The sequence below is a fragment of the Conger conger genome, chromosome 4, assembly GCF_963514075.1.
Source record: "Conger conger chromosome 4, fConCon1.1, whole genome shotgun sequence".
NCBI lineage: Eukaryota > Metazoa > Chordata > Actinopteri > Anguilliformes > Congridae > Conger > Conger conger.
Genome location: NC_083763.1, coordinates 15,310,584 through 15,323,340, shown reverse-complemented (window position 1 = coordinate 15,323,340; position 12,757 = coordinate 15,310,584). Strand labels below are relative to the sequence as shown.

Genomic DNA, 12,757 nt, shown 5'->3' with positions numbered 1-12,757 from the left:
CGGACTCATAGAGCAAGAGTCTACCCTGTGCTTTTACCGGCTTGGTATAAGAGCGAACAGTTAATACACAAGCACTGAACGGAAGGCAGGACTGGGTTTAAATAGTCTCCCGGGAGGTAATTCCCCTGAAGTAAATGAGGATCAGGTGAAATCAATGATCCTCAGCCCTCAGGTGGTGACCAGGGGTATTACCTCCCACCCTGACAGAATCAGAAGAAATCAAGCCAAGCACTTGAACAAACATGCTAAACCCAATGCATCTTGAAAATGTTTGCACCAATTTAAAAATGTGAACCTTTTATTCCATTCAAGGCAGTTCATGTAACCTGTGTAACTATAGATCTATATTGTAGAATTCAGCATCTGCTATTGCTGTGTGATTTTGAAGTTGAGATCAACATTTTATCAAGGTGTTTTTTGTATGTAGAAATGTACATTTTGACTGGTCTTATATTTGAGTGTATGTGTTGTATTGTGTTAATAAGATGGTTTAAGTTTAATGTTTACATGAATGCAGTTATTAGCTATTTGTATCATTTCTTGGTTGGGGATATCATTGTTTATGCCTTTTCCCCCAACTTTGGTGAGTCTTGGAGGTTTAGAATGTAAGAATTTATAGTTGGCCAATGATTATGGCCAATGCTGCTTATACAAACGATGCAATAATATCTTGGAATAAATTGAATAAAATGTCTCAACCTTTCGCTTGATTTAACTTGTGGATTGTAGAATAATCCTCCACTTAATGTCTTGTCCTAAAACATACCTTTGTGACACTGGTATGCATCACGACTGCATAGATATGAAATGTTGCTCCCCTGGATAAGTGAAAGGTGCCATGATGTTTGCCTGGATGGGAAAATGTATCCTATTGGTTTGGCACTTGTTCCCCCTTTGATTTTTGGAAAATGATTTGGGGTCCATTTTAAAGGACAAAATGTCATTTTCATCAGTCAAATTCATCAGTCACTTAAGTAATACCCAGAGACAAGCACATTGTAATATGCAGCTTAGATTTTATTTACAATTTAAACAGCCCTGGACACAGCGTCTTCAGTACTGGCAAGATAAATTCAAAAACATGCAAAGAGGTGTAATGTCTGACTACACACACTAGGCGCACTGTTTTGTACAGCGGCAGGCCAGATGGGCATCAACTGTTTCCCTAAGATCCACAGTCTTCTCACCAATGCTGCTCAGGCTGTCAGATCTGTTCATATTGGAATCTGGAAAAGAAAAGAAATAAATCAATAGAACCTTTAGCTGATCCTCTTAAAATTTTAGAATTTGTTTAATGTTCAGTATCATTTTCTCTGGGGCACACCATGGTTTATCTTACCAGTGGGGATGCAGTGGAAGCCAACAGTGACAGGGGTGGTCCTCTGAGGGCTGCAGCCAGGCACACAGCGGAGCACAGGCTCAACAGAGTAGCATTTAGTCTCCTGTCCATCCAGGATCATCTGCTTCTCCAGCTTCACTGACTCCTGCTTTATGTGGCACTCTACATCAGAGAGAGGGCAAATGTCAGCAAGCTTTCAGTCATACATGGACATTGAATGTTGTAGAAAAATACTTACGGCTAGCGTCACGGCAGCTTTCTACAGGAAGGACCCAAGAATGGGCAAAGCTGAGAGCGTTCTTGGTCAGGCGTCCGCTGGGAGTGCGGAATTCTTGTCTTACTTCACCATCAGCCTTTCCACAGATTCCACAAGTCTGGCCCTTCATCCAATCAGCAGCTCTAACCTGAGAGACAAGTTTGTGTCAAAAATTAGCTGTGCTAATTTGACTGCTCTCTCAGAAACAACAGAAAATGTATTTCTTATCACCTTCCATGTATTTTTATCAAAGTAGACTTCATGCAGGCCATGGCTGGCAGCATAGAGAGACAGTCCATCACCATTCTGCCCAATGACGATTGAACCTTCAGAAACGAGACCATTTTCAAAGACAAATTTCTACATCGATGAACAAAATAAAACATATTGCACATTTCCTCAAAAATACATATTTTAAATAGTGACCTGTGGGATGTTCATAAGGTAGGCTGGTGGGAGGAACTTCCTTGCCGTTGATCTTCATCCGCACTTCACTGTCACTGAGGTAGAGGTCAACATCCCTGGAAGAGATGCACAACAATGCTACTGAGGACATAGGGAAATTCATATGCATGGTCGTAAAAGGGGCAGTTCACAGAAAAGATTTTCATAGATTTACCATCGCCTGAGACCGCACACAATTGATGTACTTGAATAGAAATAGTTGAAAGAAACTGCACTACAAGGTCTGTGGATGCTGAGTTTTTTCATGTAGATTTTAACATTGACTTTGTTGAGGCCTAGAAAACAGCTCAGTGATATGGATGGATAGATATCACCCTGGATGGGAGGAACAATATGGAATATAGCAATATGGAAGTGAGTATGAGCTGTACTTACATGTCATCAAGTTTCACTGTGATATGGTGCTGTTCAGAAACTGGATCCTTCTTCATCAGAACCATGAACTTAAGCTCTGGGGTGCAGTCCTGGGCCAGCACTTGGTAGCAAGAGATGGGCATTTCATTCTTGTACCTTCTGTTGTTGAATGTGGTCAGGATATCATTGGCCAAGCTGCATTGCACTGGAGGGGTGTAGGAAAACACAACATCATGATATGTTATGGCGGCACGGATGGTGCAGTGGGTAGCACTGCCGCCTCACAGCAAGGAGGTCATGGGTTCGAATCCCCGTCGGCCGGGGCCTCTCTGTGCGGAGTTTGCATGTTCTCCCCGTGTCTGCGTGGGTTTCCTCCGGGTACTCCGGTTTCCTCCCACAGTCCAAAGACATGCACGTTAGGCTGATTGGAGAGTCTAAATTGCCCGTAGGTATGAGTGTGTGAGTGAATGGTGTGTGTGCCCTGAGATAGACTGGCGACCTGTCCAAGGTGTATTCCTGCCTTTCGCCCAATGTATGCTGGGATAGGCTCCAGCCCCCCTGCGACCCTGATCAGGATAAGCGGGTTCAGATAATGGATGGATGGATGGATGATATGTTATGACTGAATGTAATTCAGTAGTTCTAGGATAAGCCACATGCTGGTGATCGCAATTGTAATCTAAAATGTAACATCCTAGCACTGTATTTGAGATATTCAATAACACCGTTAGTTGTAATTCTTACAAAACCAACCTCCATTCATTTCAGCGATTCTATCAGGAATGGTCAGGTGTGCACGAGCAGCAACTCCAGCTCCAAATGGAAGGGCAATGGGAAGAGCCACAGCCAATTTATACAGGGTCATCTTCAGAGAAATGCAGACATGTTATAATGTACTCTTAATAACATCTAAAATGAAGCAATTTTAAGATGAGATAAAGATGCCTGTTACCCTTGGTGTTTTCATTATAAAATTGATGGTCCTTTCAGAAGTGCCAGCCACAGTGAATTTGATCTGTTCCGCTCTGTTTCTGGTTCTGGCCTGATTTATTCCAGCCATGAGAGCAGCACCAGGGATGTACTCAGCGATCCTACATCACGAGTGAATAACAAAATGAGTCAAGCCTACCTGAACATCCATATATTCAGGAAAAAGACAAACTTCACTAAAGCTGAATTCAGTATGGGCTACTGTACTTGTGAGCATAGTGCTTAAAAGCTTTGGGAATCTTGGTCCAGTCCAGCTTCATGCGGGCTGCAGGGCTTGCACCCATCAGACCAGTCTCTGCCTTGACAACCGCTGCAAATTCCTGGCATTCCGCTCCCCAGCCAATCTTGGCCTTCAGAGAAAAAATATGAGGTGCACTTGGCTTTTGTATAACACAGATTTAAACGCACAACATAAATCCGTCAGAATGCTCTGATTGAGGGTATCTGGTCTCACCATGACTTTGTGTCTGCTCAGCAGGATTCCATTAGCACACATCTTCCAGTTTTCATTTTCAGCAAGAGCAGCCATAATGACCTGCACCCTAGCATCAGCAGTATCCTTGTAGGCTGCAATCTGGTATCCCTGCATCTTTCCATCAGCCCTCACAGCACGAACAACAATGGCCATGGCAGGGGGCACAGCATCTCCAAGGTTTCGGTTCTGTAGGGGCAGTGAGAAAGGCAGCTCACTAAGCATGCTGATTCATTATGCTGTAACTGTATAAGGGATCAGGAATATGTGAGGGTGTTTGTACCTTTCTGTAAATGGCCTGAAAGCTGGCAGCACTGCTGAGCCTGCTGCTCGAGCTTCTACTGGAGCTACTGACTCTACTGCCAATGCTGCTGGTTCTGGAACTGGAGGACACCTTTACCCCGGAGACAGCTTTAGAGGTGTGCTGCAAGAGAGGGGTCAGAGGCATTAGAGAACACTGATACAGCTTAAGCATTTTCTCAAAGCTCTAATTCAGAAGAAATCTTACCCGGTGGATGTGGTTTTTGGTGAACTTGTAGTCGTAGATTTCCGCCTATAGGAGGAAAAGGATGGGAATTAGTGAACATAACTTCTCTATTTCACTCAAAGAGGACGGAGTAAAACAGGGCCTCACCCGGGACATGCGGGAGCTGGAGGACCTGGACGACCTGGAGGAGCTGGAGGAACTGACAGAACGGCTGACGCTGGTGCTGACCTTCTTGGAGCCACTACGCTTTCTGCTGCTGCTGCTGCTGCTGCTGCTACTGCGACTCCTGCTGCTGCTGCTACTGCTGCTGCTGCTGCTACTGCTGCTTAGGATGCTCTTGCTGTTTTTCTTGTGATGGGAAGCAGATGAAGAAGAGGAACTGGAGCTAGACGAATGGCTGCTCTTGCTGAGGCTTAGCGCACGGCGGCTGGAGGAACTACGTGAGCTGGAGGAGGAGGAGCTGCTAACATTTCTCATTCGGTTCTTCTGCAGAGACAGGAAGATGAGGATGAATGTAGAGGAACACAGGACTAGGACTTCATTTGTAGTAATTTTTGTACATTGTAATTTTTCAGGTCAGCCATTATTAAGCCAGTTACCAGGAATCTAATCTATAATTACATGAATTGTTCATGACAACTACGCACAATTCCAGTATCCAGGATCTTTTTCAGCTTCAGCAGGACAGTCTTTCCCTCTGTAGTTTCCTCCTCATCTTTCAGAGTGATCGCTTTGATTATTTTTGATGCTGACTTGGGTCCAACCTGGATTTCAATCAGCACTTTGTCGATGGCCTCTTCAGCAGTTGCTGCAAGACAATTTTCCCAGTTAACTCTTGTTTATCCAAAGAAGTAATGGCGGTGTTTTTGATCAACCACCCCATAGTTTTTACTTATATCAACAGTATAGCATTGCATACCATGAAGTGCATTTGTTATTTATATTACCTGGTTTAATGGCAACAGTAACTGCATGCTTTCCAATCAGTGTGTAAAGAGGGCTGTTTCTCATGAATGCAGCATTCTGCGATGCAACCTCAAGGCATGCTTTGAATCCAAAAGTTGACAGCATGGCACAGTATGCCTCTTGAACCGTCGCTGATATGCCCTTCAATTTTGGCTCAGCTTTAGCAGCCATATCAGGATAAAGGATTTCAGATGACCTTGACTGAAAGCATGACAGATACAATGTTGAACATTCATAATTCAACTGAAAATCTCTTTGCCGCAAAGTATTGGTGTTTACTTTTTACAAATAATTATCTTTATCTTACCAAACCACCAGCCGCAGACACTGCCCCCTTAGATGTAAACTTCTCCTTGGACAGCTGGGCTGCAAGAGCCGCAGGCACCATTGGAGTGCTTCTAGCAGCAGCAGCATCTTCCACATTTCTTGCCACAGCAAAGGTCTCAAAGCTGTTGAGAAAGGACATCTTTATAGCAGCTTAGATGTGATACTGTGAAAAAGCAATGCTCTTGTAAGATATTTCTTGAAAAATAAACTGTTGAAAATGGACATTAGTGGCCTTTAAATGATGTATAAGTATTAGCCATGGTTTGGCTGAAAATATTTTAGACAGTGCATGTCAAATCTCATTAAAACAAGCCCAAGTATATCCCTCATGAGGCAATTATGTATATGGTGCTTACCGTACAGCTGCAATATGGTCCGGAACCTGAACGGGCAAAGCTTCAAACTTGTAGGTGCCTTGAGCAATGTTAATTCTTGCAGCAAACTTCAGAGGGAGGATTGTATGCACTTTAGCTTTGGCCATAACTGCAGCCTGAATAATGGCAGTATTCACTCCCATAACACCGAAAGTGTGCATGGCAATGCTGTAGAAAACAGATGAATGTTATTCATTTTCCAAGTTATTTTACAATTTAAAATTTTATAAAAAAAACATTTTATCTACCTTGGTGTAATCTCAGCTTGTAGTTGAATATCAGTCTTCAACAGGTCCGCAACATGGAAGGTTTCAGCAGGTGCAGGTGTGAGAGTTGCTTTGACTGTGAACATAAAGATACATATTAGCTTAAGAAGCAGAAATCCTTTATTGAACAGTGAAAATCCTACTGAATATTTGTGATGAGAACTTACTGTCGGCAGTAGCAGCAGCTACAGCTGCAGTGTACAGACTCAGTTCCATGGGAACACCAGCAGAAGTTGGGAAGATGCGACGCACCTCAGCAGCCAGCAGGGGCATGGCCCACTGCTTAGCAGCTCCAGACTGCAGTGCATTCAGCACACGCCTCAACATCGTATGTGCTCCAGAAGATCCAGTTGTGTACTGCAGTCAATGACATCACAAAAAAGGTTGTTGCTTCCCATGTGCAGAACATTGTGAACCAAATACAAAAAAAGAAATATGCAGTTACATTACATTAATGGCATTTGGCAGACGCTCTTATCGAGCGCAACATACAGTTGATTAGACTAAGCAGGAGACAATCTGGAGCAAAGCAGGGTTAAGGGCCTTGCTCAAGGACCCAACGGCTGTGTGGATCTTATTGTGGCTACATAGGGGATTGAACTATCCACTACGCCACAGGCCGCCCAGTTGCAACTGATATTTTTATTGTAAAAAATGTAATTACTTGGAAACAGAGACAGTACCTGCATTGCCTGATCAATCATGGCTTTGTTGATGCTCAGGAAGGCAATTTCTTGGCCGAACAGTTTTATGTACATGGAGCCCAGTGGTTCTTTGCCTGGTGCTGCTTTCCAGTCTGCAAGCTGTGGGATAAAGATATTAAGGATATTTCTCACACGTTGATTTTCTTTGGGATTCTGGAATCTGAATATATTCACTAAGACTTACAGCCTTCAAGACATGCCTCATTCTGTTCATCCTGTTAGCAGCACCAGTAGCAGCAGCAGCAGCAGGTGTTTTCAGAAGAGCCTCCTGAATTCCTTCAGTTCTAACTCCAAACTGAGACAGAGGATCAGTCCTGTCAGTTTAAACAAGTCCACAGGGCTAAAACATGTTGATTAAACTAGAGACAGCTATTTGTTTTACCTCCAGAACATTAGCTGCTGCCCCAGCAAAGTAGGCACGCAATTTGGCCACAACAGCCCTGGGAAAAATGGTGGCAGCGTCATTGATAAGGAAAGCACTGGCAGCAGCTCCAGCCATTAGGTTATCTTTGAAAAAGAAAATCATCAGTCTTGTTAGAATTTCTCAATGACTTCATGAAAGTAAACATTTCATATGCACTTGTATGGAAATGTCTTAAATTCTTCAACATTCTTACTGCTGTAAGCATCAAGATGGAATGCTTTGCTGAAACGGTAGCTCAGTCTGTCAAATTTGTGCCTCACGATCTTCACCGCAACATTACAAGCAGCAGCACTAAATGGGAAGAAAACGTGTTTTTAGTGCTTATTCACATTCATGTTGAAGATACTGGGGTTTGAGCCAGATGTGAACATATGCTCTTACACTGGGGCCAATTCTGGGGCAGTGCTCCTGGTCAGGGCCTTCATATGAGAATAGGTGAAGCTGGCCACTTGCTGGCTGGGTTCTTTCTGCAGAGCGTCAGCAATGACTGCCACCAGACCCATGGTTGGCCTGGTCTCAAACAACACAACACAGGCCACCATGCGTACCTCTGGATTAACATCTCTGTCCATGAAAAGCTGCAGAGCCACTTCCTGGACCTGGAAATTGACAGCAAGTGAATATTTCAGAGCAATGACTGACCTTAAACACACATATATCTAAGCTGCTCTCATCTTATATATATATACCCTATAATGAGAATGATTTGTACTTGCCTGTCTACGCTCAAATTTGGCAACATTCCTCAGGGCCATCACAGCATCAGCATGGACACTGACTGGGAGTGCAGCAGCTGCAGTGCCAAATCCTGGCAGGAGCTTCATGATTGTCTTGATACTGGCAGGATGCCCAGCATTCCCCAGAACTTTCAGAACCAGGGTGATCTCAGTCACATTGACTTCAGCAATAGCCTCTGCAGCGATGTCAAGGACAGGCTGGAGAGAGTCGATGGGAAGTAAACATTCAGCAATCAATACCGACACTCTTGCACATGGCAATTTCATGATAAAAATACTGATTTACCTTCATGACATCAACTGGGCAGCTGGGCTGTGCAGCACAGAACTTGAAAACCATGGAGCCGTAACCAAGCATTGCAATTTCACGCAGTGCGGGCTCTGTCTGAATCTTGGAGTCGAATACCAGCCTCTGGAGAGGAAATACAGATTTTTTGCCATTTCTCCAGAAGCTGATAAAATCATTTTTAATGACTGAGATCATTAAGACTACCCACTTCTGCAAGTTCGATGGTTGGCTTGTCAGCCTTAACCAGTTGCATGGCAGCCAACATTGCCTGAGCAGCCTCAGCTGTGGTAAACTCTCCATCCTGGAACTTCTCGCTGATGAACTTCACTGCAGCTTGTGTTCCAATGGCAGGGACAGTGTCCAGGATCCAACGTCTGAAGAAACGTTTCAGAAGACCCACTCCATAAATCATCAGTCTTTATTTATTGTAGTGTTGAACATTTGTTGTGAAGAATATTGATCTTTTCATAGTGCTTTTATTGATTTTGACATATCTAGGGAAATCTACCTGAAAGCAGGTTTAGCCCTGAATTGATTCCATATGGCATCAATATCCTCATAGCTGGCGACACGCAGAAGCTGGATCAACTGCAGAAACTTCAGGGGAGCATCCTCGTGGACTGCAGCGATGTTGTTTGCCACAAGATGAGTCAGGATTTCTACAATCTACAGATTTTACAAGAGGAAATAAAAACAAGGTGCTCTCAAGAAAACATAAGTAAGCATTCGTATAATAGTAGACTGCCAGACTGTATCATGTTTTCATGAATGGCTAACATATCAAAAGCTATTGCAAATATCCTTCAAATAAATGTAGCACCTCATATAAATAGTCTATAATACCTGAGTCTGTGCATTACTGATCCTTATGAGTTCAATGGGTGTCCGGATAATCTCATCTGCAAATTCATATGCCAAGGACCCTCGAGGTATGTAGTCTGCTTGGATAGGCTGAACTGCAGCATTCTGGATTTCAAAGAACGTCATGACTTGCCTGTAGAACAAAAGTGAAGGAAATAACAGTGGAAATGTGAAAAAGTGGACTGGGAAATAAGACAATCCGGACAGTGAGTTCACAAATATTTTGCAAACTGAAACTGTTTTACCTGGCCTCCATCTGGGCTGCTCCAGTCATCTCATTGAAAGGTGTGAACTGGTGAAGCTCCTCAACAGTGGCCTCAGTAATCAGAGCACCAGCTGCAGTTGGCTTCATGATATAGTTGTAAGCCGCAGCTCCCCTCAGGTTCTTTCCCCTCTGCAGAAGAAGACCAGCACGGTGAATATGCATGAGCAGCAGGTAACATTATCAGGGTCACATAGTTCATGTAAGTCTTACCTGTTGACTTTGGGCGCTTGTCTCTGTATATGCCATACCAATATCCTTCATTATTCTCTCATGGCAGTTGTTCAGATCTTTGGACTTGGTGATGTAAATGCGCTCTGCCTTTGCATCTTCACTGATCACATAGTCAGTCTTGCAGGTTCCTTGAGCACCAGCCTGATAATTACATTATACAACATGAATGACAAGCCAGAAACAATTACAATTTGCTGAAATAGCATCATTTCTCATCATTTCTTGACTTACCTCTTGCAGCTCATACACATTCTGGGACTTTTTGGTGGTGAGCTGGAGTATGTTCAGGATACCTCTGTGGATATTCAGAACTGTTGCATAGACTTCAGCAGGTGCAAACACATTGCCTACGAGACCGTTAGTATACTCAAACTTGATGGGAATAAGCAGCTGAGCAGCGAGGGCCTCTGTGAGCTTTGCGGCTGGGACAAATGGATCTGTGGGCCAGATGCCACTGTACTCAAAGATCTGAGGGTCCATGAGCTGGGAAGACAACATTTTACCTTATTTAGGAATACAGGTCAATTGTTATGGATTTATTAAGGTGCATACAATTTCAACAGCTATCAAGCTATTGAAAATGTAATGCAGATAATAAAAATAAATCAGGGATTGTCCTTCTGGACAGCATGTCAATGTATTAATGGCTCATCTGTATTTCTGCTTGGAGTACGACGTAATCTTTGTATTGGAGTATGTTCATGCTTTACCTTTAGCAGGAAGGTATTTTGGGCAACTCCACTGATGAGAATCTTGCTGCTGACTTTCACCCCAGCCCTGGCCAGCCCAGCCTCTGGCAGACCTCCCAGAAGCACTGCTTCATACTTGTACACATAGGTCTTACTGGTGCCAAAGCCTGGTGCTGTAACAACAGCCATTTATACAATATTACAGAGCTTGTACTATTGCTACAGTGTCACAAAATCTGAATTAAAGTTTAGTAATATGGATATACTTACTAAGCTTAACCTGTTGACCCGCTACAAAACAAAATGAAACATGGTACTTAACACTCACCAAAAGTATCACCCACATAGTTTCATAATAAATTACAGTGTAATCATTCTGTATATTCAACAATTGTATGTCTAATTTGGACAAATTACAGGTTATTTCATCAGTTATTTTTCCAATATGTTTTGTTTTAGATAAAGACTTCTGTAAACATACAAAAAATATTTTGATAGTCTTGATATTTCAACAGCTTTCAATCAAAAACCTGACATTAATGTAACTAATGAAAATAATGCATCACAAGCAACATTCCAACAAAGTGGGCTATTGATAAAATAATTATAACAATAATGGCATGATAAACATTAATCAGCTGAAGCACATACTACAGCACACAAGTGTATCCTTTCTCAGCTATTTAACTAATTACCACTTATTTATTTTATTTTTATTTACTCCTGAAAAACATGAAAAATGTAATAATAAAAAGTACTTTACTCACCCACAAGGGCTAGAGTCAGGGCAAGGACAACTGCTCTCATGGCTGGTGGGATGTGAGCACCAGTGGATAAAAGCTGTCTTTTTAAATACGTTTTTTGGCAATAGCTATGACAAGATACATCATTAACTTAATGTCTGGAGTTTACTTCATAAGATTTCACATAGTGAGAAAGGTTATCTGTTGTCTATCACGAAGTAAATACACAAATGTTTGACAGTGAGGTTGAACACAGCCAAAGCAGGTTAGGTTAGCCTGGCCTTTTGTGTTTACACTCATCACAAGTTGAATTTATCACAGTATAATCACTTTTAGAAACTCAAAGAATTAAATAGATTCCTGGACATATGATGCCATATTTTGCAATAAATGCTTCTATCTTGCTGATATCAGTGAGTACAATGCATAACTTGAAAAGTTGAGTTCTATATGCATTTTGTGGCATTTGTTTAAATTGGGTAAGAAAAATGGAGATACAAACCTTTGGTAATGATTATCAAAATAAGACTCATACAAGAATAATACACACATTTAACTCTATATTTCTTCAGAAATACAGAAAATTAGACACTTTAATAATGATTTAGTGGTACAGTATCAACTAAAATAGTATAGTTCTCTAATACATTTATTTAACCGTTTTCAGTACTTCACCCTTCCTTTCATATTATTTTATGAAATTGGTGAACATATTTGGGGTGGGAGACTTTTGTCCTTATTATTATTATTATTATTATTATTATTATTATTATTATTATTATTATTATTATTATTATTATTATTGTTATACATTTTTATTATTGAATGAGAGTAAGGCACACTTGGATTATGGAGGTGCAGGCTGACCTTTATTGCTTCAAACAAATCAACATTTTGGCAAACAGGTGCCATTGCTAGGCTTAAATGTTGGTTTGTTTCAAGAAATAAATATATTTTTTGCATCGATGCTTGAGAGTGCATACACTTTCAGTATTTATTACCATGAGTTACCATGAAATGGTAGATTTTGAGATTTTGTTCCCCAAAGATGCAACCAAGTATTATAGATACTTGATAGACATTGATATTTTCTTTACCTCCAAAACAATCTGCCTCACAGTAATATGTGGGGGTAATATGCACTTGTGTCCTCAACCACTGCACCATTGGTTTTAAACTTTGTTATTGACCTAGTTTTGTCATTTTGTAAATCTATATTTTTGTAACCATATTCGGACTTATCTTTTCCCCATGGTTGATGCAAGATAGACTTTATTGTGATAACTTCTTTTTACACAACAATGAGACACAATGCCTTGCAACCACAATACAGATGCCATAAGCTCAATTTTTAAAAAGACATCCAGAATTGAATGTTTTTGTAAGATGCAATTTGGGTGAACATAAAATATTTCTAATCTTTCCCAAGGGTCTAAATAATTATGGAAGGTTCTGTATATGTATGTTGAGTAGTATCAAATAAGCTTGGTTTTTCTTTCAATTAATTCAATAATTATA

At 41.4% G+C, this 12,757-nt stretch overlaps 1 protein-coding gene across 2 annotated transcripts; it reads right to left on the bottom strand.

Annotated features, from left to right (window-relative positions):
• Positions 1–1,113: 1,113 nt before the first annotated feature.
• On the bottom strand, positions 1,114–11,306 carry LOC133127173 (vitellogenin-like). Of its 2 annotated transcripts, none has more exons than XM_061239857.1 (35): positions 11,264–11,306; positions 10,767–10,787; positions 10,518–10,669; positions 10,039–10,290; positions 9,787–9,948; positions 9,557–9,705; positions 9,294–9,444; positions 8,959–9,116; positions 8,659–8,824; positions 8,448–8,573; positions 8,141–8,359; positions 7,806–8,023; positions 7,618–7,715; positions 7,383–7,507; positions 7,185–7,295; positions 6,980–7,099; positions 6,464–6,653; positions 6,279–6,372; positions 6,013–6,198; positions 5,649–5,778; positions 5,311–5,530; positions 5,011–5,171; positions 4,511–4,849; positions 4,385–4,429; positions 4,160–4,300; positions 3,859–4,065; positions 3,612–3,754; positions 3,367–3,505; positions 3,168–3,279; positions 2,436–2,619; positions 2,022–2,116; positions 1,827–1,921; positions 1,578–1,743; positions 1,340–1,501; positions 1,114–1,226 (listed from the first exon to the last, which is right to left on the bottom strand). In XM_061239857.1, the coding sequence occupies exons 1-35, from the start codon at positions 11,301–11,303 to the stop codon at positions 1,114–1,116; spliced, it is 5,190 nt and encodes a 1,729-aa protein (XP_061095841.1). In that variant the 5' UTR covers positions 11,304–11,306. The 2 variants fall into 2 exon arrangements, with proteins under 2 accessions (XP_061095841.1, XP_061095840.1); XM_061239856.1 differs by having other exon boundaries at positions 4,511–4,625; positions 4,985–5,171; positions 5,637–5,778; positions 11,264–11,303.
• Positions 11,307–12,757: the final 1,451 nt, after the last annotated feature.